Source organism: Morone saxatilis, unplaced genomic scaffold, assembly GCF_004916995.1.
Source record: "Morone saxatilis isolate NCDOM2014 unplaced genomic scaffold, NCSU_SB_2.0 Contig18, whole genome shotgun sequence".
Lineage (NCBI taxonomy): Eukaryota > Metazoa > Chordata > Actinopteri > Moronidae > Morone > Morone saxatilis.
The window spans coordinates 23,972,640-23,998,877 of NW_023339740.1; the positions used below are offsets into that span (position 1 = coordinate 23,972,640).

The 26,238-nt window shown below is 38.7% G+C and overlaps 2 protein-coding genes across 3 annotated transcripts in view; both read right to left on the bottom strand.

Annotated features, from left to right (window-relative positions):
- arhgef10la (Rho guanine nucleotide exchange factor (GEF) 10-like a) overlaps nt 1-21,262 on the bottom strand; it is a 106,516-nt gene extending 85,254 nt beyond the window's left edge. For both annotated transcript variants that reach the window (XM_035661864.1, XM_035661863.1), the window contains exons 1-6: nt 20,842-21,262; nt 11,429-11,704; nt 9,260-9,287; nt 3,493-3,656; nt 1,245-1,340; nt 1,017-1,144 (exon numbers count right to left, since the gene is read on the bottom strand). In XM_035661864.1, coding sequence (XP_035517757.1) covers nt 1,017-1,144; nt 1,245-1,340; nt 3,493-3,656; nt 9,260-9,287; nt 11,429-11,699 — 687 coding nt within the window. In that variant the 5' untranslated portion in view covers nt 11,700-11,704; nt 20,842-21,262. The remainder of the gene's footprint in view (nt 1-1,016; nt 1,145-1,244; nt 1,341-3,492; nt 3,657-9,259; nt 9,288-11,428; nt 11,705-20,841) is intronic.
- Nucleotides 21,263-23,222: 1,960 nt separating this feature from the next.
- Nucleotides 23,223-26,238, bottom strand: part of chd5 (chromodomain helicase DNA binding protein 5) — a 38,289-nt gene continuing 35,273 nt past the window's right edge. Inside the window, exon 40 of the mRNA XM_035662799.1 lies at nt 23,223-26,132. Within this exon, the coding sequence (XP_035518692.1) occupies nt 26,005-26,132 (128 nt within the window). The 3' untranslated portion in view covers nt 23,223-26,004. The remainder of the gene's footprint in view (nt 26,133-26,238) is intronic.

Genomic DNA, 26,238 nt, shown 5'->3' on the forward strand with positions numbered 1-26,238 from the left:
GGGGGGGGGGGGGGTGCAGGCAGTTTAGGGCAAAAATGAAAGAAGCAAACTCTGTCACAGGTCACCCACGCTCCTCAAATTAAAAAGTGAACTGGGAAGGGAAGAATTCAGGTACACTTGTTGAAAAATTAATCGGGCGAGACTAATTAAAAGCAATGTGTTTTTGATGAAGGCTGTGCTAGCCTAAAAGTGTTGAAGGACCCTAATAGTCAAGGTTTCTTCATTAATTGTTCAACAAGTGAAGCTGAATCCTTCCTTTTGTTCAGAGGCCTGGGCCAAGCATGCCAAGAGAACTGTGGGGAATTTACCGTACCTTCCTGTAATTACCTGAGCAACTCATTTTCAGTCCCAATACAACAAAACCTGTTTTTTTTTCCTTCGGTCATTGATGTAACTCAGGATTTTCTTGGATTACAATGGAATTATATCCATACAGAAACACCTTTAATATGTAAAAATATGTAAATGTCGGTATAAATCTATACATTAATAATGATCCAACTCAGCAAAATACTTTTCTATTAGTGTGACTCCAGAGTTCCCTTATGCCTGCCTGCAACGGTGCATGCACGTTAAAGGCTGGTGAAGCATAAAGGAAATGCAGCACGATGTGAATGTGCGCACAGTGCCATCATGTGGAAGGCAAACACTGTGTAGCCATGCTGCACAACATTGATGAACAGCATCCTTGGCAGAGAAGAGGCAAGGAGATCTGAGGCTTTTCAAACAGGAATGCCTCTTGTTTACTTTCATCCCACAACGAAAGGATAAAGCCTAGACAGCCTGTTATACATTTTTCATGTTCTTTATAGTTTCCTTCCAGTTCTATACATTAATAAAGATAAATGTGCTAGAGGAGCAGGAGATGAAATATTCTCCTTGATTATACTTTAAGTGTTGGAAACCAACCCAAACAAACTGACCGGTCCTGATGCTACTTAAAATAAACAAGTATAAAATATATACAAATATAAATATACACATCAGGCATGCATCCATACACACACCAATGCTACCTTGCTCCGTGTTGGTAGTTTGGTCTCGTTATCAGACTGCTCATCATAGCTTTCAAACTCACTGGAGCTCCATCCATTGTTAGCATTCGGTGGACCACTGTCTCTCTGAACATCTTCATATATCATATCTGGTAAACACACAGAAATATTACACATTAGGAGCTCTACACCAAGATTCATGAGTGGACAGACATCCTAAACACGCACAATTCTGTCACAGCTACTAACCTTCATCAGGAGAGAGGGGGTCCTCACTTGGAACGTCATCATAGATCACTTCTGAAGCTTCCACCGTCTGTGGCTCAGTTTTAGCCACATGTGCAGCTGGCAAAGAAATTCAGTAGCATCAAAGTATGCAAACATTGTTTTTTTTAATGGGAAAACGAGTGGTTCCTGTCTTCTATCTTTTATCTCTCTTTCTGTCTGATAGTTGCACCTCCTGTTGTTAGATCATTCTTTTACATTTCTTCCCCAAAAACAACCCACTCAAAGACATGCACACACACACACACAGCTCCAAACTACATTGCCTGAATCCTTTTGGCACGCAGACTAGATAAAAGACGCCAGATCTTCTATCCTTCTAGAGTTTACACAGCCTTTGAATATTTACATATTTATTGTATCATTTGCATTTAAAGGTCTTCTTCCTCAGGGAGATCTGGCACATCACTTGTACATGTCGCCATAATGGCTTTGTCCATGTGAGGCAACATGATTGTATCCAGCTTGTTTGAGCTATTGACCCATTCTATCTCTACGCTTGGCAGGATTTGTCATTAACTGCTTTGAAAGTGTTTCAGCCTAATTTAGCTCAGTGAGCGTTATTGATTTGGTTTTAAACTGTGATTTGTCTGCAACACTTTCTTCTAAGCCCTGAACAGCAACAATCACTGTTTTCAATTAATCTGATTGGAGATGTGTATTCTGTCATGGATTATTCAGCAGAGTTCAGTCTAAAATTGGAAATAACCTTGGACAGAATCCAGGAGATGAACAAAGAGGAACTCTTTTTCTATAAAAGAGGATTAGCTACACAAATGTTCTTTATATATTGCTCGCATTCCTACGCTTGTGCATTCAGAAAGGATTCAGAATAGAGAAGAAAACAACTGGATTTGGGCTATCAGCCTGACTATCAGCATATCTGCAGAGTGGCTGGGCCTCTTGGGAACATGGCTTGTTATTTCAAACGTGGTAAACCAGAAGTTCCTCTCTGTGTTTTCTTACTTTTATTTAACTTTTCAACAGCAACACAATGACACTCCAATAAACTCACTCATAGGTCACGCTGACACTGCAGGCAATCAAAAAACAAAAAAATACACTGCCATAATGAATATGTGTATGTGAAAAAAACATAACAAAGCATTTGCTAATCAATGCCAGATAATCACATCACAATGTGCCATGACCACAACTGTGGAGTGAAGGGACATGGTTCCTTTTTGCAAACAGGAAATACTTCATTATTCTTAATGATCCATATAAAGTACATTTGGTCAAAGTGAAACACGGTCTGTCTACACAACAGTTTTGCCCTCCACAGCAGGTTCATACATATGCAAAGAATTTCCTGCAGTCTGGTGTTTGAAAACTAAAAGTAAAAAGTGCATAATGTATAAACACAAATGAAAAACAGACTTCTCATTAACGTCAGTATTAAAAGTAGCATTAATTGATCTTTCAAGTTAGCTTGCTTTTGCTACTTCTGTATTTTAATTTTAGATATCTAGGAGAAAAATAATTTTATTATTTAGTCAGTTTAAATACACTGCACATGTTTCAAATGATAGCAGAAGCCTGTGTGTGGAAAATACATCAGAAAAACGTTGTGCAGCATTGCAGGGCTCCTTTACATCTCTCATTGCTGAGCCACCTTCAAATAACAGCAGCACTGCTGACTGAGTCGAAATCCAAAAGCAATTTTCCCTCATGGAAATGGTTCTCTATTGATCCTCATCCTGAATTAATTGGATTTATGTCATGTCTGTGTAGAAATCAAATCATGGCAGAGAATATGTGTGTGCAAGCCAGTGTGTGTTGGTATGTTTTTGAATGGAGTGTGTACTTGTGCGCATCTTTGTGCAAATGGATGTGTCTATACATGTGTGTGTCTGACCTGTTTCACTGTAGAAATCAATGAACCATAAGAAGACCGTCGGCCTGTAATATGGTGTTCTTGCCACCTTTGATCAAGGTCAGGAGATGCACTGTGCAGTACTAACAAAATACTTGTACACAATTTATATTGCCAGTGTCATTATGGTGTGGTCCACAGTGCTGTTTACGCAACTCTGGAGGCCCAATTGGTTTCCTAACAGATCTGTCCGCGATGTGAACACTATAATACATTGGTGGAATGAGCCTGAATCCCAAGGCAAGCTTAGGTTTAATCTTTTTGGTCTGAAATTGAACCCCTTGATCTACAATATAAGGTGCATCACTTCCCTGTCAATATAATTTAGTTCTGTACCTTCAGAGATGTCCCTGGAGCCGGAGCTTTCCTTGATGATTTCTTTGCTGTGGTCTCCTGAATAGGCCGGCGTCTCCACAGCTGACGGCACGGCGGGAAGCCCCCCGAGCTCTTCTCCCACACAAGGAGCTGAGGTGCTGGGCTCGGCTGCTGCTGCAGAGGCGCTGGAAGGTACCCAAATGTTAGCACAGTTAAACTAACACCAAGTGCTCTGTTCCTCATTATGAGTTAATTTCAGTAAGAGGAAGGGGAGGCAGACTGGCTTGAGGTGGGGGTCGAAATAGTTCTTTGCTATCCAAGCATGCCAATTCCACACTCCCTAAAGTATGACAGAACACATTTTGCTGCTGTCAAACTACTGTGATATTTTTGAGGTTACTTTTTTTTAAATTAGAGACATTATTATCCGTATTGGCAGCTGGGCATTTTTACTCCCTCCGAGCAGGCCGTGTTTTGTCTGTTTATATGATAGTTAGCAGAGATAAGTCAAAAAACATGGGCCAAGGGCATGGGCCAAGGAACAAATGATTTGTTTTTGGTGTCAGATCAGTCCGTGTATGTATGATTCATCTGTGATAGTTCAAGCTTATATATTGGATACAGTGCCTTTTGCTTTCTTTTGGGTGTTTTTCTGGAACGTTTTTGCATTCACATAATCGTAAATGCATGAAGAGCTGGAATTGTACTTACACGGACAGCATTTACTGCGTGGGAATTACTCAGCATGTTATATTGCATTTCATGTTTTAACTTTTACACCATTTTATATGATGTGGTGGATTTAATTGAAAATGAAATGAAAATATTCTGGCACATGAGGTTTATGCGGCTGCGGAGTCAGATACAGAATGAACCTTTTAAAAACATTTTTCATCAACAAATACCACATTTAGAGGATTGTTCAGCCGTGGTGGAAGTACGGGCTTTCTAAGCGCTGTCTTTAATTTGTATTTATTCTATGTAGGCTTTACTTGCCCAATGGTCAAGAAAGTTTTCCACCCACACAGGACCTTTAGTGAAACTGAAAATAGTACACTATTTAGTATTACAGAGAGGATTCTTTTACATTATTATTTCTGACAGCAATATCTGCCACTTTTTGTGTTAATAGTGACAACTTCAGCTGTATGTGAGATAAGTTGTTCAGGAGAACTTTTGCAAGGCCACGTGTAAAATATATATATATATATATATAATATCACACCTACTGCTTGTTACTTGAGTAACTTAACTTGCCCCTGAGCACTGTCAAATCATTATCTGTCATGCCTGTGGCTTACCATAATCAGTGCTGGCTTTCTGAATGAAAACATGCCCTGAACCAGCTATTAAAAACAGACTCTGACATCACAGGGGATCTTGTTGACACAGCTATCACATGGCCTGCGTTGATGCTGCCAGTGAAGGATTGTCCGCCCCCACATGACTGATAATATGACAGGATCCAGCGTGTAGGAGAGTCCCATCCACACTAATTAAATCTGTCCCTCTGCTAAACACCTCAGCAATGTTTGCAATGCCAGCAGCAGTAGCCACTCTGACTGATGGGCAAGACATGCCAGGAAAATAACGTGCACAAAATGCTGTAATTTGGAGCTGTTGAAGAGGCAGCCTTGCAGACTCTTACTTTATATTAAAGTGGCATTGGAAGAAAACTATCTGTATTGCAATGAATTTGCAAACCATTATCTTTCCTTGTAGGCTACAGTACCTGGTGAACCGTGTATTATGAGCCAGAAATAAAGGAAAGCATGCCCAGAACAGACAAGGATGAAAAATAACAGTGGGTAGTTTGCAGCATATGTGCTGCCATAGCCAGAATACTGATAGGTAAGATGTACTACAAGAGAATAATTTAGATAGCATCAATCACAAAAAGAATTGAAAAATATAACTATAACAATGTATATAACCTTATAATTATAATCATAGCAATCTAAACACTGGAAACTTTTTATGCATAGTTCTATTTCTGATGGGTTTTGTGCCATGCTCTCCCTCTCCCTTTGTGCTATAAATGCCCACAACATATCTAGAAGTAGATGTAATGCCCTGCCAACGTGTCATTTAGAGCTACTGATAGGAGCTATTTGGTTTTGCGGTGATGTCAAGCTGGAAAAGACTGTAAAGTATTGCTCTGCTGCATTCCCTATGATGCTGGATCATTCGTCTCAATCTAAAGAACAAAAATGATCTCAACCCACATGAAAACAAAATAAAGAGCCATTTGTCAGCACATGTCTTACAATAAACTGATCTCTTGTCATTAAAATAGCTTGTGTGGAAAAAAGAGTGGAGCCAGAACAACAGCGATATACAGCTTGTCTGCCTGACTGTATGCATTCATGTCAGGTGTGAGTGATTTGAGCAGTGTAGCTATCGATCCAGGCATATCTTTGCACATCCCTTCACAACTTATCTCTGCCTATAAGCCCTAGTGAGTCATATAGCTCAAGGAGAGAAGCTGGTGTCATTTTTCAATGCAAATGACATTGCCTGGGGCAGAGCACAGCCTAAAACAGAAGCAGCCTGAATGCAAATCTTACACTTCCATCTGTATCCATTCCCCTCAGCTACTGTGCCAGTACTACCCGCCATAGCTCTACCTGTTTTGCCCCCTGGTCTCTCTTGAGCATAGCTGTTCTTTGTAACTGCACGAGCATTGTGCTGACCATACTGATGGAGCTATGTTTGTCCTCAGGTCATAAATCTCCTCCATAAACAACTGCCCACTCCTCACATTGAACCATTCCCATGTTGCACCTGGTGTTACTGCCCAAAGTTGTTTTTACACATGGTAGACTCCAATTAGATAGCTCTCAAAGTATTTGGCTCATAGCCTCTTGTCATAATTGTATACACGTTTGTTTTTAATGCTTTTACAGTATCACCCTTTTCCTTTTGCTTTCACGGCACATCCAACTGAGGCGGGTACATCAGGGTGAGGGCCTGTGAAAAATAAATGTGTTCTGTAAGCTACATTAGATGAGTTTCTTGGCAAGGGCAAAGGTGTGAAGTTCTGCAAGGCTGCAAAAAGGCCAAAAAGGTGAACTCAAACCAAACAATTGAAGGAAAGTTATACTCTCTAAGGTTAGAGTGTGATTGTGTACGTAAAACAGACGCATACATGCCACGTTGCCTTGGTATCTTTTGTGTTAATCTTTTCATTCCTGAGGTTCCGTGCGATGTGTTTAATGAAAACTATCTGTCAACTGGTAAAAAAGGGAAGTCAGAAGCAAATGCTGGCATCAAACACTGGAACACACACAACGCTCACAAGAGAGAAATGCTGCCTTGAGCCTAATAGCTGTAACGAGCTGATGTGCTGTCATTGCAATGTTAGGAAAAATCCATATTTTTTGCAATAACAATCGCAAAGTAATTTTGGCAATATTATTCTAAAAATGCTGACAGATCTGGTGGATGTGCTGACAGTCTTAACACCTTGATGGTGGAAAATGCTATTGATAGCTCTTCCTTAAAAGGCAGACTATTGACTAAACCAAAGTGGAAATGTGCACTCAGCAGAAATCCCCCGGCATGAGAAATTGCCAAGACCTCACTGTGACTCTATTGCACACACACAAAACATCCACACACACACACACGTACATATGCAGCCATTCATGCACACACATGTGCACACGGCAGACACATATACTGCACACACATACACACACACACCTGTACAAAAATATAGGCCCCTCTTTTCAACACAGGAAAGCCCACAGGAATCCAAACCCTGAAGTCAGAATCAGTAGAGGTTTCTGAGCAGACTTCCTATAGAAGTACAGGTGCAAGGCTTCATCGCGCAGGTCAGAGAGGCTGAAGAGGGATACAATCTAAACCAAAGAGTATTCGTTTTTTGTAAGAATGTAAGAATCAGCATAGCATATTATAATTTTGTCCCTGAACCACTTTCGCTTTGTTACCACTAAAGCAGTTAAAAACTGGTAACGTGTATCCCATGCAGGTGGTATAAGCTTTACAGCTAGAAATGATATTCCAGTGTTTATTTCACTTTGTTCTATATTGACTGACCGATTTGCTTAAGGCATTAAATAGGATCTTTCAAATGGAGAGCCTGGGTTCAAACTAGCAAGCGAGAGTATCCTTTAGAAAAACTCTCTGTCTACGTATATAGCTCCAGGAGTGCTGTACTGTAGGTGACTTTGACTGCCAACCTCCCAATGGAGGGGGGCAGGCAAAAAGACAGTTGCCTTAGAGGAATCAATAATTCAGATTCCTATTTATTGTGCCGAGGCCTTAAAGCAAACGTTTGATTGTGTGATAGATGCTGTCTGACTGCACCAGGGTTGGGGTCATTTCATTCATACACCTACGCAGCCAGAAATGTACATTAAGACTACAGTTCAACTCACTTGTGTTTGTGCCATGCTCTCCCTGTTGTGGCATAAATGCCCACAACATATCTGGAGGTAGATGTAATGCCCTGCCAACGTGTCATTTAGAGCTACTGATAGTAGCTATTTGGTTTTGCGGTGATGTCAAGCTGATAAAGACTGTAAAGTATTACTCTGCTGCATTCCCTATGATGCTGGATCATTCATCTCAATGTAAAGAACAAAACCGATCTCAGCCCACATGAAAACTAAATAAAGAGCTATTTGTCAGCACATGTCTGACGATCTAAACAGATCTCTTGTCATTAAAACTGCGTTTCCATATGCAGATGCCATTTTACTCAAATCACATGAAAATAAAGTACATTTCCCCCATGTGCAGCATGTTTTGGTATTATGTGCCAAGGTTTTGAATAATCCTCATTTTAAATGCTCTGAACACCCACGCAGGTGTTTTCAGTTACTGTGGCTGATTAGACCTCCAGTCAGGTTGAAGGTAGGCGTACCTGAGCTGGGAATTAAGATTCCATTTACCAATAACAATGATCAAAGTGTAATAAAAGTGTAATCCCACCCTTACCTGTGCAGCAAAGCTATCATGAGAGTGAGGGGGCTGTCACTCACACCCACACAGTCCCGAGAGAAGGTCTAATCAGCCAAAATAATTGAAATCACCTGTGTGGGTGTTCCATAGGTGTGCAGAGCCTTTAATTTGTGTCACCACCCAAATACAATGAAGCTAAATGGAGAACACTTTACAGAAACACTTTCTCTGTTATAATCCATTGACACCTTCACAGACATCTTCACATGTCACAGCAGGAAAAGCAGAGGCGCAATTAATCATTTCAATTACTATTATTTCATTTGGTTGTCCCAGATAAAGAGCTACTGTTTCTGGAAGGAAACTATGATTTTTTATTTTTCAAATGGCGTAATTCAGTGCTTTAAGCATCACAAATGAATTTCCTGGGCAGCAGAAGGATTTTAAAACTTACTTAACTTACATATCAGTAGGGTTACAAGGAAAATTTTGTTTTTTGTCATTGGATGAACTCTTAACTGCATAATGCTAATCAAATTATACTGTATGCATCATCATGTATTACGCAATCCTCTGATTTCCTCCTAGAATCCCATCAGCAACATGACTTTATACTTGTCATTATCCCATGTCACTGTTGGTGTGACATGCCATCTGGCATCATCAAAAGTCGTATGAATAGATGTGGCGTAACATCACATCTATCTCAAACCCACTGTGGTGGTGTAATTGGGGCGGAGTGTAAGCATTATCTCAGACATTTTGATATAACACTGATGTAGTGTGATGTTGAGTTTACTTTCTCCACCGCCCTTTAGTAATTTTCTCCATACTGTGATAGGAATCAAAGGCAACTTACCAGCTGGGTGACTCATTAACTGGAACATCTGTCAAAATAAGGAAAATCGCAACCATGAGACAAACAAAAAGGATAAAAAGCAAAGGAAAAACATATTTGAAAGATGACAAATGCAACTTATCAGCATCTTTAGAAGACAGTTTGAGAGACTTTGATTTTATGTTGTTACTTATTCTCTTTTATTTTTTTGCGCAGTAGAACTTTTCAAAACCGAAAAAGTTACTGTCAAGAACTAAATCACGCTTGCCTACAGAGAGGACACCTGAGGCTGAGATAATGAAGCAAATGGTGCAAAGTAGTTACAACTGAAAACTGATTTTGCATGGTTCTACTATATTTCTACAGAAAAGGTATGTCCAAGAAAGCTGTGCTGTTGAACAAATGCCACGGTCCTTCTTTTGGATTTCCTTTGGATTGCACCATGTAAACTCATGTCTTCTGGTGAGGGAGGGATCTGAGTCTCAACTGCTCTCAACCCTCAATTACATAACAGACCCCCACTACACACTATTATCAACGCCCAGAATTCCCCTACGCATCTCCACAGCCCACTTAACGGATTACCACACGCAGACTTGGCGAAAAAGCTTTTTAATTAAGCAATAATCGCTTCACTTTGTCCAACAGAAACTTCTCCAAGACCCTAAATCTCCCTCTTTATCTGGGCGTGTAATTACCAGGGCCTGTTTAGCAACATTAGCCAGGTAGTAAATATATCATACTTATATCTACATAACTTCATCCAATTAAGGGGAAAGTTAACCCTGCTCTCTGCCTGCAGCAAAAAATAAATCCTGTTAAGTAGAGACCACATACATAAAACCACATACAACTTACTGAAGTCTCTCACACAGCGCGTGACTATGGGAAACTGATCAGATTACATTTTAACTAAAGATGACACATGAAATTTACAATTTCGAGCCAATCTGTTTTATCAAAGAAGATAAGAAAGATAAGAAGATCATTGTACAATGACTAAGTAAGTGGTGGCTCGAGTTATGCCCAGCAGCAGTTTGATGACAGCGTGCCGCACATGGGTTTTGATTACAGTACAGCAACTTTAATAACTATCCTGTGTTTCTTAAAAACAAAATGGTTTAAGTTACATTAATTTAAGACAGATAATGTCAAACTGTCAAACTCCACACCCATCAGCAGTGGTGGAAAATAAATAAATGCTTTTACTCATGTAGTGTACTGTTTTTCAATTTCCTGGTATTTAATACGCCTGAATTTTTCAGATGGGCCCAAGACATTTTTCCACCTTTGTGGACAAAAAAGTTTTATTATATTCCTATTTGTACTTTACTTCAGTTTTATTTTTTTTGCTACTTTATACTTATACTACTCCACTACATTTCAGAGATATTTATCATAATTTGTACATACTATAAGTTACTTACTTGTCATATTAAAATTTGAATCCAAAACATATTATCAGCTTGTACGCCCTGCAGTACTCCTAAGTACCCATAGGGGTACACGTACCCTATTTGAGAAACACTGAGTGTATAATAAATACTGCATTAAGCACTTTTGGACCCTCCCTTTACTAAAACGGTCATTTCACCATTAATAACTGCATAAAAAGTTAAGATGTACTCCAATTTAAATATCTGCTTAAGGAAATCAAAAAAACCATTGCACACATTAGAAGAAGTAACTGAGTGCGTCCACTGTTTTGTAGAGATTAGTAATTATAATTATTATTATCAATAATAATAATAATCTTGTCAATAACAATGTGCAATAATCAAGGGACAATAATTACTGTGCAATCTATTGCCCATGTGCAACTGCTGCTTTTTTCTCTTGTACAGTGTTTATATTATATTATTTTTTCCTACTGTTTTTATACTGTCTGTATACTGTTTTTTTTTCTCTATCCACTTGTAAGATTGGAATTTCCCCATTGTGGGACTATTAAAGGAATATCTTATCTTATCTTATCGTATCTTAATTATAATGAATATTTGGTTGATTTTCACTTAAGGTAAGATCTAATTACGCTATATGCTATTGGTATATTTACTAGAGTAAATCCTGCCAATCAGTGGATGTTCACTTTTAGATGTCCTGAAACAACTGACCCAGAGCTCTATCTAACAGAACAACCAAGACAGATTCAGCACCAATTAAAAGATATTATTCCTGAAAATGTGTTACCTGCAGTAGGAACTGAAGTTACATCCTTGGTGGAAATGTCCCCCTGTCCAGCAGTAGGCGAAGTTGTGTGAAGTTGTGTGCTGTCTGATGTCTCACTGCCTTCCTTTTTTGACAACTGGACAGACTTAACAGAGTCAGAGCTGATCCCTTTACTGTCCTCCTGAAGTTTGTCCTCATCCGTACTGTCCTCAAACAAAAACTCTTCCCCTTGCTCTTCATCTTCCTCCTCTTCGTCCTCCTTCGGCGGTTGCTGAGACATCACAGTAGACATAATCCCTAAGAATGAGACAAAATGAGATGTCCACCATGTGAGTTGAAAGTGACACAATAATGAAAAAAATGACTGATAGCTCATAATCAAAAAGATTTTAGTATTGAAAAAGATAAAGTTACTTAAGGCTACAGATGACAGAATTATAACACTTAATCTTACAATAATAATTCAAATTCACTTCACTACTAGTAAGTTTCTGTCTGTGATTTATGAATTATGTTGATGGTCTGAAGGTCTGATTGTCTTTTTCCTCTTTCTGGATCTTCTTTGTTGTTTGAAATGATGTAGGCTACACTCTACTCTGATCCTGGCTTGTTTGAATGTATTGTGTATTGTAAGCCCAAAGGTATACAGTATGCATGAACAAAATAAATAACAAAATCTCATTAATTCATCCATTCATTATAATAATAATGAAATCAAGATCATGTTTATTCTTTCTTCAGGGATTTACAGCCCTTGAAATCTTGGCTCCTGCATCTGATAATAAGCTGCACACGTTATGAACGTATTATGAGTTATTGCTTGAACCTTACTGTGCTATTTCTAGAGTGCTGACCTAAAAGGCCGCTGTTTAAACTTCAATAGTTCATATGATAGGAATTTTTGATGAAGGCAGAACAAGGTAAATTAACTCTGGTTTGGAATGTTATTTTGTCTTTATAAACATAGCCGCATGTAAGTTACAAATCAGTGTTGTACTAAATAACACTGAACTGAGCTGAACTGTTAACCCTGCAGTGTGTTCACAACTAAACGCTAGACTGAAATTCTCATTGTTCCTCAGTACATGCAGTAAAGTGTACTCGGTAACCTAAATTGAGCAACTTCTTCAAACTGTTTGCCTCGTGTAAATGAAGTATAACTTAAGTAATGTACAGTTACATCTACTCCATATTTTAGGTGCACCGAGAGAGAAACTGAGTATAATCCAAGAACTATAAGCATGACATATGGCCGCTAGAGAGACTGTTAGTTAAATCAAAGAGTCTGGCGAGGCTTAGTGGCAGATTAATTAAGATATCCACACACCCACCGATGAAAACATGTTCCCTAACATTACAGACCTCAATTATCTAAGAGACTAATTTCATCTTGTCTTATCAATGAAAACAGGTATGACAGCAAACAAGACATTTTAGGACTTAATTAAAAATTAATGAAAGATTATCAATACAGACATAGTACTTGCAAACACGTAATATGTTTTACAGTTATTTTGGACCCATGGTAGATCCTTAACAAAAACTGTCAGCTGTAATCATGGAAATTAGATTTGTTGTTAGCATATTTTCAAAATAAAATAGAACATTTCCATGACACACATGCCCTCAAGGTATTAAATTGCTGTACACAGTAATTGTTTCACTATTTCACAAAGTGGGGATTTTCTATGACGTGCAGACTCTGTTTCTGTATATGTTACCACCAACCCAGCATCTGCTTTGCATTTTGATTAGCACCAAACTAAACATTCTTGGGCAGTTTATCGTGCTCCTTTGGGAAAATGACAGCATGGAGCGGAGGCGGCTGCACAGGAAAACAGCCGATGCTTGTGGATTGTCAGATTCATTGTCAGCACTTATTGTTTAACCTGGATACAAAGGTTGTCATGATATTAGTTATGACTCTCATCATCTTTTACTACAGCTTGCTGACAGCTGAATCTGGACATGATGTCTGTAAGCCCTGTGGTTCAGGAATGAATTAAATTCAATCCTGAAATACCAACATATGTGTTTAAGAAGTCTGAAGACTACAGTGAAAATAAAAATTATGTTAATCGAACACTGCTACCTTCTTTAGAAACAAATCCTCTGCCTGTTTACGAGTATGATATGCCACTGCAGCCTTTGGACCCAGTCGCCTCCACTGTACCACAAACACAGTTTTTCCAGTCGGCCCACTCATTGGTCGAATCAACAAAGGCGCTTTTGTGGAGGGAAAAACTTCTGTTGAGCCTTAGAAAGCATTGTTTCTACATTCGTCACTGCAGTACTGATTAGCTCACAGGTCATTTGGGCCATGGCTGTACACTATAGTATAGCTTATATAACTTGTGGAAAAATTAAGGATTTTGTCAGCAGCATTCTCTTTTAATGAATGTAGAAAAGCATCAGTGTAAGATTTTATTGAACGTTATTGCCCCACTTATACCTCTACAGATAAACTGATTCTAAATCAGATTGGATTGAGGAAGCATAAAAGCGCCCTGAGATCTTGGGAAAAAAACAGATATTTTTACATTACCAACAATCAACAGCACCGCCGCTTCCTTGAATTAAAGTTCCGTTTGCTAAGACAAATATAAGACTGAAACCCAAAAGTTTTTCACTTCTCAGAATCGAAATGACAGGTAGTCTGAACAACTTTCTTTGAGGGAAGGCATTTGGACAAGTCATCAAACAAACTCCAGCTTAGAAAAATAAAGAGCCCCGGGAGTGGTGCTGTGTGAAAGCTATTCTTGAGGGGAAAATAAGATACATCACAGAATAGAGATGAAACCAACTCCTACACACCCTGTCCCTGACCTACATAGAGCGCTGAAAACTCTCCAGCTGTGTACCAAATGTGGTAATGAGTGGAGGGATGTTGTATATGTACAGAGGAAAGTGATGTGTGTACACTTTCATTGGTGATCTGTGGTACACCAGGCCACAGATTCACGGAGTACATTCTGTCTGAAAAAAGTTATATTATGTCTGGGATTTGCATATTAAATTGTGTTTTCCCCCTTCTTTCTATTCAAATTGTGCAATCTTGGATCTTGTGTGTAATTGGCATTTGTTTTATGTTGCCTGATTCCATCTCAGCTCCCTATTGTACTGCACTCCATTTCATAAAGGAGTAAGGATATGTAATCTGTTTTAAAAAATGAAATGACAGGATTTAAAAACAAGAAGAAGAGTTTCCTAACTTCTTTCTTTGCAGCTCTGCCGGGCTGCGTATTTAGTTCTAGCCACTGATTTACAGGGTGTTATGTTTGACAAACTGCAGACAAACCTTACAGCCATTGGTCAGTTGCAGTCGAGTGTATCAATAGACAATGGCAGAGAACAGCAGCTGGTGACGACTGAATTAACAGCATTGGAAAATCTAACAGAAAGTCACTGAGAGTGCCGCTACTTTAAGGCTTATCCTTAACAGAAAATGGCACACAAACACTCAGCAGACAAGAGACCAGCGGACCATTGACAACAACAAACAGTGCCAGGAAGAGACGATTCTGCCTCTGGCGCTCCTTCCGTCTTCCGCTCCCCTGAGGACTTCCTATCAAGAGATACGAATGCGACTCTGCCAATTTAGGAACTGCAAACAGCTCCTTGAGAACAGACGGAATATGTCTTTCTTTGGCTGTCAAAAGATAATAACAATCTGAGTGGGAGGCTGTTCACAGACATTTGTGGATTTCATGGATTCGCTAAAACATAACAGTGCCCTTCCAATGATTTTAGAGCACAGAAGACTCTAAGCCTATTGCATTATATATTATGAACGCTATGAATATTTTAAATTTCACTTTAAATTAATTTCTGACGGTTGTGTGCTAAAGGCCGTGTGGAATATCATATCACACTGTAAACACAATATGATAAGAGGGTTATCTATGCATATTTGAGATGTATTCTTACTTTCCCCCAGATTTGTCATCATGTTGCCACTGTTAAAACATTCAGGGATGTAATATTCATCCAGGAGCCAGTCTGGCCTTCATATGCCCTCTGCTGTAGAGAGCAGCTACAGTAATGTCAGTCCACAACAGCAGTGATGTGGTTGTGGTGTCACATTAGTCAAGGACACAGAGAGTGGAGTAACCCCCACGTCCCATCTGCCATTTGCGCTAACAGCACAATAGAGTACTGGACTGCTGTGTGTGTGCTGCAGTGTAACACTGAACAGACATAACAATGTCCTGTATGTGGTGACTAGCTTTTCAAATACGTTTGGAACCAATAAAATAACGACAGACATGGGGCACAATTAAAGTAACAACCTGAATGAATGAGTGGAGATGATTTTATACAGGACTGGAGGTGTCATTGAATGGTTTGATGAGAATGAAAATAACGGAATAATTGACAACGGAGAGGATTCCAGAGACCAGGAAGTTTGTGTTGTCCAGGATGGACAGTAAAAAATTATTTAGTTGAGTAATTTTGGCACACAGTGTTTCAGCCTATGACAAGTCTAAGACAGATCCAGTAACACAAAGTGCACTCTAAAAAGTAAAGACTTTCTCTAACTTAAAAAAAAGTGAGGTAAGTAGTTGTATTGGACTTTTTGAGTTGAGTTAACTTCAAGGCTTTATTAAAAAGAATGAACACTAACATTACTTAACATGAATCCAACAAAATCAAGTACTTACATACTTGTTAGACATGATACTGAACTTAATAGTGATATTTTCATGTACACAAAAATAACAGTCATAACTATTCAAATAGTTAGTGCTAGTTTTATTTAAAATATATTGTGTATATATATATATATATATACTGATACATTTTAAGTAAAGGGAAAGTATATTTATAATTTTTGGGATAAAACCAATAACATAAACTAGATCACAATTATTTGTAAGTATATTAAACCATATTGCACTTATTACAGTGTGACTGCTGTAGCTGCAGAGCCTTGACTTGTTGATCAGTGCTGACTTCTCAACAACTTGAAGTCTGCCTGAGAATCATCACGTTTTTAAGTTTCCTTCAGTATGATGAAAGTAATCCAGTGACAGTTGTCACTACAGCTATGTAACACAACCAAGTGAAATATGCAAATCGCAAAAGCAATCTGTAAATCACAGAAGCTGCAATTTGTTTGAAGGTCAAATATGTGACAAAACAGCGTTATAATGACGTACGGTAGCACTGCAGAAATGCCCTGGCCTACATATGTTGTTCTCCAGATTTATGAAAACATGTTTGTTTCATTCAAGAGTTTGAATTTCACATCAACATGATTTTAATCATTTCTTAGTATTTAATTTGTGATGCAAAACAATTAGCTGCATACTTTTAATGGGGCCAATTTGCCAAAATGTAAACCAGTATAGGACAAAATAAAATGATGTTGTAGCTCAGATATGAAAGTGAAGATGAAAGTGTTCACTTAATCATTCAGGAAGTTTCATACAATGCTTCTAATTCTGGCCAAATTAAATGTTCTCACAATTCAATGTAAGGCAGGGTAAGACAAGGTCTGCCATATCCTGCTTTCTGTTTGTAATGTTTGTTGACATGCTTATTAGAAAGATTAAATAGCAATGTGGAGAAGGTGTGGGTTCCTGAAATGGCTTCATGTTCCAATGCTGATGGATGATAGTGTTGGAGGCAGGCGTCGCAATATAAAACGCTCATTCTAAGGTAACATAATTCTTATTTCCAGGTGATTGTACACTAATGAAAACATAGTTATGCCTACTATATTCCATCTTTGCCAATAAATACTCCTAAATGTTACACATTGGACTTTTAAGTTAACCATTTGTTTTTATTTGTTAATTCTAATAAATAGCTAATTCTGCATACTTTTAATGGGGCCAATTTGCCAAAATATAAACCGATATAGGATAAAATAAAATGAAGTTGTAGCCCAGATATAAAAATATACTCCTGAAGGTGAAAGTGTTCAATCAATTATTCAGGAAGTATCATACAATGCTTTTAATACTGGCCAAATTAAATCTTCCCACAATTCAATGTAAGAAGGTCCCCCATATCCTGCTTTCTGTTTGTAATGTTTGTTGACATGCTTATTAGAAAGATTAAATAGCAATGTGGAGAAGGTGTGGGTTCCTGAAATGGCTTCATGTTCCAATGCTGATGGATGATAGTGTTGGAGGCAGGCGTCTGAATATAAAAAGCTCATTCTAAGGTAACATAATTCTTATTTCCAGGTGATTATACACTAATGAAAACAAAGTTATGCATATTATATTCCATTTTTGCCAATAGATCCTCCTTAATGTTACACACTGGACTTTTGTTTCTATCTTTTCTTCTGGCAGTATTAATCTCTCCAGTAAAGCTATAGCGATATGTCATTTTTCCAGATAGAGCATGTATGCAATTTGTCCACTAGAGATGACCACTATACTATACATAAATGCAGGTATGTTACAGTATGTCAGCCTATAGAGTCTGATAATATATTAAACATGCAGATTAGGTACTTTCTATGATTTACTTTAAGGCTACAACTAACGATTACTGTCATTGTCGATTAATCTGTCGATCATTTCCTCTAGAGATGCACCCATTTCAGATTTTTTTGTCTGACCTACAGATTTTGATTTTGTCTGATTCCAATTTTCTTTCTAGGACCTATAATTGACAGTATACACAAACATTTTTGTAACTTTTCTTTAATGTAAAATTCAATTGTATGTGCTTAATAAACATTGAATAACTTTCATATTTTCTCACAAACTGCACCGGGTTACAGGCTCTTCTCTCAGATCTCAAAACAAAAAAGTGCTCCATGCAGGTTGGACTACTGGACAGACCTTTTTTGTAAATAAAATCCAACTGAAAATGACTGCAGTATATGTTATTTCACCATTTCAATTCTATTTAATTCTCTAGTTTATTTTAGAGTTTGCTCAACATGAACCATCGTGCGGTGCCGCAGGTATTTAACGTTGATGGGCAGAGGAGCAGATATATATATCAGACTGATCTACACTGTTTACTATCATTGAGGAAAAATATTCACAGTTAAGAAGTTGAAATCAGAGAATTTGGACATTTTGCGTTTACAAAGTTCTTTAAGGTAACAAAGTAATGATACATTGTTACAGTACCGAGTAATTTTTTTGAACTATACTTTCTATTTCTTTCAACTTTGACCTCTTTTACCCCATTAGATTTGTATTGTATTCAAATACATTGACTCTAAGCATCTTTGCAGGTTTGCTAAATCTGTGTGGTCCTAGCTTGTAAGCAAGTTAGATCAATGGTTAATCACTTACTCAAATCTAGTGTGTCAGATGCTTGCAACTACATGAGTACAATTCCACTGGACAATGAGACAGAGTTCATGATGGAAGCGGACCATTATTGTTGTTGGGATGGTATTGGTTGGCAACCAATCTCAGGTACTAATTATAATGGATTAAATTAACATTAAACTGGACAGTCATTGTTATTATTTTTTTTACAGTTAAAGTTGTTCTTTAAGTTGTGAAGAAATATTTTTTTTTCAACTGTTCTTCAAGGTGGTGTAAAGAATAAACTTCATAATTCTAAAAAATTCTGACTGCTTGCTTTTTATTAACAGTATTTACTTGTACTTTTACTTTTAAATACTCAAGTAGATTTAATATCAAAAAATGAACTGCTGATACTTAAGTACAGTTAATCACATATACTCAAGTAATATTCTAATTGGTGACTTTAACATTTACCAAAGTCATTTTCTGGTAAGACATCTGTACTTTTACTCAAGTGTGACTTTCCGGTACTTTATCTACCAATTAAAAAAGATGAATACTTTATCAAAATAGTTGCAGATTAATTTAATAGTTGACAATTAATTAATTGGCTAACTGTTGCAGCTCTACTTTACTTGCCTTCTGTGTCTTGTAATGTAATTAAGTTACATAATCGTTACTAAAAAAAGGAAAACAGAAGAGAAATCTTTTGTTTACATTTTTTGGATTTTCAGATTAAGACAGGGACAGTTTCTGTTTTGATATTTATTATAGATGTAAAAAAAAAAATGTAAACATACTGTAATCCTTAAAGCAACAGAGGATTTGCCACTATAGAGCATGCGCTATTTGTTCACAAGTAATGACTACTCTATTGTCCTTTGTCATGAATGCAGATGTGGAATAAACCTGCTGTTACCACAAACCTGACCAGCTCCAGAGATTCATTTAAACAGAAGACATCTCACCGAGGTCACATTAGGTGGGGATTACGAGTTATTCTTCCAACCGGTGTGGTTGAGTAGCTTTGGCCTCAGAGTTTATCAGAAGAGCTTACAGGAAATAAGACAAGTCACCTTTCTACGATGAGATGCGGGTGTGACAACAAAATACTGTAGATAAGCCTCAATTTACAAACTTCCCTGAATTCACCCTTCTAGTTAATTATCTGACATTCCCAGAGGAATGTAGCAGGCGTGTAATAGAGTACACCAGTAAACATTTGACAGGCGTGTCACCACTATCAAATGGCCGATTGTGTACTCGAGCACCAAGGCCTTGCATGTGTGTACATATGATTGTGTGAGTGCAAGTTTTCATGGCTGAATGTGTGGCAAAGGGAGAGGGTTCCCATTGATAGTGCAGTCTTTGTGGTAGCTTCAGGCCATGCATGCATGGATTGTTAATGCCTGTTTAAAGTGCTGGACAGTGACTAAGGACAAAAACATCTGATACAGTGAGCCCATGGAGTTCCTTTTTTTTAAAGGCACTTGGACATCCGGCAAGTGAGGCAGAAACAGTGCCCTAGCCCAAAATGCAAATTTCTTGGTCAGAGGTCCCCTAGCTCGCTCCCCCCCTCACCCCTCTCCTCCCTGTCTCCCCTCTCTATTCTGCTCAGAGTATAGAGGCAGCGTGAAATCCATCCTGGGAGGGGCTATTGTACTCCGGGAAGCAACCGTCAAACTAGAATGGTTAAGGCCAGGCCTGGGCCAGGGAATCTCTTTTTATAGCCCGTGGCTGTGGGAGAGCAGTGCAGTGCTGCAGAAAAACAGCCGGACAGAGGTGTGGGTCTGGGATGAGCCGCCAATCTCTCCCTCATCCTTCCTGGTGTCTGTCTCAGAGACTGCTGCTATCATAACAAGGCCTCACGCTCTGTAGCTTTCTCAGGCAGGCTCATGCTTAATCGTCCATGATGGTGAGTACTCTGCCAAAGGGCCACACAGGTATCCGCCGTTCCAGTCCTCTCCTCCTCCACTCTCCCCTCGTCCTCTCTGCTGCCCCTGTAACTGTTAGACTGATACAGAGAGGGACAGAGCAGCACACCCACCCCCCAACTCCACTCCATCAATGGCTCCTTTAGACAAAGCTGCTGTCTTTGCAACATGCTAGCCATGCTGAGAGTGAGAAGGGGGAAAGAATACAGACAGAATGAAGGAAGGAAAGAGGGAAAGTGTTTCCAGGACAACAAATATATACGCCTCTCACCTCCTCGTTTCTCAGTAGTGTGTCCTCCGAGAAGCTTCAGGCACTCCCTGGTGACCCTTTAATCCTGGTAACCTCCCACAAACTCTCAGGTTTTACCACACTGCCGGGTCCAGCACACTCATCTTTATAGTCTCCTGCGGGGGCTGCAAGTGGCTGAAAGCAGATTGGAATTCTCCTCTGCTGTTTACTTTCCCACAACTTCTCCCCTGCACCGTGTGCACCAGCAGCTCTAGATGAGGTAACCCTTCTGCTCCCTCCCCCTTTCTCTTTGCTTCTCTCTGCTCTCCGGTGCTGTTCCTCCCTCTATCTCCCCTCTCTGTCCCTCTCTTTTTTAGATGGGTCCTTTCACCCCCACAGCCCCTCCGGTCTCATTCTGTCCTTTCTTTGGTTTTTCTCCCTCCTCCCACTCTTCCAGACCCCTGCTGCTGCCCAGACAGCAGCACAAAGCAGGCTGAGAGCTCTCAGACACAACCGGCCAATGGCAGAGTGGCAAAGTCAAGCATGCGGCCAATGAAAAGCCTAGAGGGTGCTATTTGTACCAATCAGGGGAGTTATTCAGGACAAGTGGGCTGGACAAAAGGAATTGGGGGCAATGCTTTCTCAGAGCACTTCCGTGTAGGGCTGAAGTTGTCTGTTCACACTGTACTGTGTCAGCCGCATGAATTTCTCATTAATGGCTGAGGCTTAAAAAGACAGGGCAGAAACTGATTTGTGGTTAGTAACACAAAGGAGATTTGAAGTGAGCAGCCATACATGTGATCACATTTTCAAAGGCAAAATAATACTTTCCATATGCAAAATAATAATTCACTAACTAGTTTGTATAAAATGAAAACACTGACTCTTTTAATGAGGTTTAATGTGTAAAAATGTTTGTTGTGAGCATGTGAGAAACGCATTAGCAGCATTGGAGTTTTTATTTTTTATTAAACCTTTATTTAATTGGGACATCTCTGGATATACATTGTACATTACACACGCACAGACACACACAAAACCTGAACACATAGCATGATAAGACCTGGATGAAAGAGAACAGTACCAGTGGTCATTCATTCATTTATTCATTCATACATTATGCTACTTGTGTCATATGCTGTGTGTTAGATAATATTATATATATTCTGTATTGCTCAGGAAATAATTCATGAGAATAAGGAAAATTCGATAAAAGTCTTTGTATAATGAATGAAACTTAAGAATATGGAATGAATACACTGAACAGAAAAACAGCACAAACTCTGTGCCATCATTTTGTTGGTGACTGTGTATGTTTATGTATAGTTTAATCAGGCGTCTGTAAATGAGCTGGATGAAAAATACTGTATTCAGAAACATTAAATAAGCGCTCTGGTTTCCAACTTGAAAAAGAAATATAATGATAGGATTGCATTAGCTTAAATTGCAGCTTTTACTGATGTAAAAATAGCAATAAAAGCAGAGAAATTATCCCACACTCCCTGAAAGATTCTGAGGTCGGAAACATTTTCTGTTTGTCTCTGTAACTTCCATTTTAGTTTGAGTTTGATTTATTGCATTTGGCCACACATTGCCCAAGGTATTAGTTTTGTCATTATTCGTCTGCGTTTCTCATTGGGTCGCTTATTTTGTTACACAGCAGCTATACCTACAACCTTCAATTTTCAACTTTATTGTCCACAAGAGAAAATTTGTCTCCCAAGTGAGAGTGTGAGTTTGTCACTGTGCTCTTAGTGTTTACTGTATTTACACTGATGATGCGTCAGAGTGGATGGATGATGGATGTATCTCAAATGTATAACTTTTTATGTGAAGATGAAAAACATATTTTTATCACTATCTTGTTGCTGTTGTTTACATTTCTCCAAAAGCACATTCAAAAAATGCTCCGCAGAATTATGTGCGTATATATAAATAGCTGTTTATATAGTTTTTGTATATGTTATTCTACTATACATTTAATCTTTTTTTTTTCTATGTGTGTGAAATGAAGGGACTGAAAACTTTAATTTTGTTGTACAACCATGTGTTATATTAAGGTAAATTTCCTTGGTCCTTGGGGTTTTTTAAACTTTGACTTATAATCTCAGTATTACATTTTTTCTTTTGTCTTTGGACTAGTCTGTGACTACTCTGTGAATGGCCTCTGTCTGCTATTTTTGTCCCTTACAGACTACACCAGTGTTTCTATTTCAGCCTCTAATCACATTTACAGCACTGCAGGCTCATGCAGATTGTGACGTGCAGCGCTGGGAGACGCTGCACAATGAAAACAAGGTAATTCTTGAGGTCAGGTCAAGAAAGTCAATTGCGTTAATTCAAGTCCTCTTCAGCTAATATTCACTTGTATGCTTCTTCACTCATCTGCGGACAAAATTCACACAATGTTGTCCAGAAGATTTATTAAAACACATTGAACAAATACACAGAATACAAATAAAAAGATGACAATTCACTTTTTCATTCAATTGCTATACAGCACAAATATCAGAACCATAACACTGCTTGGAGCTCATTGTCTGTAAATGCTAGATACACTACCACCTCCCCAAAGTGAACCGTCATATCAAACGCTTCACATGCTGTGCATTCACTGCAACAAAGGTGCCTTTTATCAGGGTCTTTTGGTAGCTTTTGAAGCCATGTTAATAAGCATGTACATACATTGTTAACATATTTATAATATTAGACTGAAGCCTTTTTTTTCTAACAGACATTACATTCATACTGACTTCAGTTTGATTGCATTTCATTGGAGTATTGTGTTTTTGACGTCATCTCATGGTCATCACTCCAGAGGGAAAAGGACATGATTTTGACTGATGAGCACATACGGTGCACACTGCAGTTCTATGGCAACACCATCCAGCAGACATTCATCTTTTTTCAGTTTGATACATAAATCTGTATGAGATGGACTTATCTCTGAAAAATCTTTCAAGTATTTACATGTTTCTGAGGTTCTATCTGTCAAGAAACCTAATACATGTCATGGTCAAGTAATTGATGGCATGAACAGAAACACAGTGAACAAAACAGCACTGATAAACACTAAGAAAGAAGAGCAAAAACTGATATGATGCACTTCAAGATTCATTTGATGTTTTGAAACTGAATTTTAGTTGTAAAGTTAAAGCATGTTGTCTGAGAAATGATGGGCGAGGAGGTTGCAGTGACAATCTAAGTTAGTGACAAGGGGTCAGAAGACAGCACTTCAGGACAGCCATTTGAAGTGGCAAAAGGAGAGTAAGAAAATACACTCACCAACTCTGTACAACTGTACCTCTTCAGTTTAGATTAGTCCAATCACAATCATCATCCCAACAATGTCAAATAAGTGCTGTGGCAATGGCAATAATAATACAAACAGGTAACGCCACTGGTCTTTGGAAAAAGAAAAAAAGACAAATTTATGGCAATAGCAATTTGCACTTGGAGTCCAAACATTCGAACAATGCCTTCATAAAAAAGGAAATATAGTAAGCTTGAATTTATAAAAGATTGTTTTACTTAGTGGACAGTCACTTTAGCACATAATAGTAGTAGAGGGAATGGACAAGATATGTAGCTATACCATGCTAATGTGTCTTCACACCAGGTAAAGCAATAGGCAGCAAAATACACTCTCGAAAGAACCCAAACAGAACTGAGGAAACTGGAAGTGAAGACATTATCTAAAGATTAATGCTGTGCAACATTGGTCCTTAGAAGCTGATGTACAGAGAACATTCCTTCAAATGTAGGTTTAGACTGTGACACCACCAATTACAGTCTTCACCTCTGTGGAGGAAATACACTGCATCAAAGAACAAATCATACTGGATCATTTTCTTTAATGGCACCAAAAAGTGACCAAATACATCTTATTTTACCTTAACAGAAAGAGACAAATACTAGACTTAAGGTGACACTGCGCCATAAGCACATATGTTCTTATTCAGTTCTAACAATGAAAGGGAACCCAGAAAGTCCCTGGGATGTACCTAAGAGGAAAAAGCCACTCTCCACTCAGGAATCTGCTCTCAGTCAGGCCTGAACAGCCCTGTATGTGGATGCAGACCAGATGAGTTCCTGTTTATAGTGCAGTCCCGCTGGTCATGGCCCCAGGGTTAAGCTCTACAGCCACTACTAACATTCAAATATAATAAGAATCACAAATATTGTACCATACACAGAAATACTCAGTCTTCTCCGAAATGCGTTAAAAATCATTTTTGCCACTCCTGCAGCAGTTTTCTTCTCTGCTTGATCTTCATGTACGACGCCAAGCCAGGCTTCTGATTTCATCCTTGTATGTATACATATTTTCACTATGATTAGACCTATGTGAGGTAAAATAAACAGCAGTCTCTGAGTATATACAGTACAAGAAGCCAACCCTCACAGGTTACTGGTACTGCAGTCAAGTGTATCTGCAGGTTTGGCAGAGATTACTTTCTCCAAATTACCAGCGGGTGGCAGTCTTTAGAGGATTCAGACAGACTGTGTCCAGCTACTGCATACATGATAATAGGTTTTGATGCTTTCAAATCAATAATTTATCCACTGGTTACTACATGAATGACAAAACACATATTTATTTAAAGTAACAATATCGGCCCTCAGGAAAACAGCCTCCTATCAAACTATGACTGAAGACGTCCTTAACTCCACTCCTCTTCACAGAGAACAAGCTCCAGTGGGCACAGTCACAGTGTACAGTGAATAGGCAGATGGATAAAAGCAACAGGGGGCACGCAGAATGACAAATTCAAGGCTGGCACGAACAAAACACACATTCCAAGATTAGAATGAGCCCCAATCAAGAGCATCTGAAACTCAGTCATTCCAACTTGCTTGAGTTCTGCCTTGTAGTGCAGGGCTGGAAAAAAAATTCCTCTTTCAGAAAAGCCGCTTCATTTTCCCTCCTAATTTTCGGGCTCTCCAGCACAGGTTAACAAAAGCAAACATCTACTGAAATACTTCTATAGAATCCTTGAAAGATAAAAGTGCAATTGTTAAGATAGATACATCTGCATTAATCAAAAAGTTAATTGCCTTATTTCGCAGACAGACAGCTTGACTTTGTAGATTTTTAGGGAGCAGGAGAAATAGGAGGATGTGGCGGAAGAGATGGGCAGCTGTCATCCATACAGAATCCATACCTGGGAGTTTCTGACCTGAGGTCAGTGTTACACAGCTGGTCTAGTCCTCAATACAGATGACATCACTAGGTTTGCCCGACTTGAGGTCAGGCGTAGCCACGTCTCTCAAGGATTCAAGTGACTTCTTGTCCAGATGGCTTGTAGGGGGTGGAGGGCCATTAGTGGACACTAAAGAGGGAAGAGAATTCATATTTTGGTAGTTCATTTTAACATAATAAATATATTTAACTTTTTGCATAGCAACTGCTTTGAATGGAGAAGCATATTAAAGGAT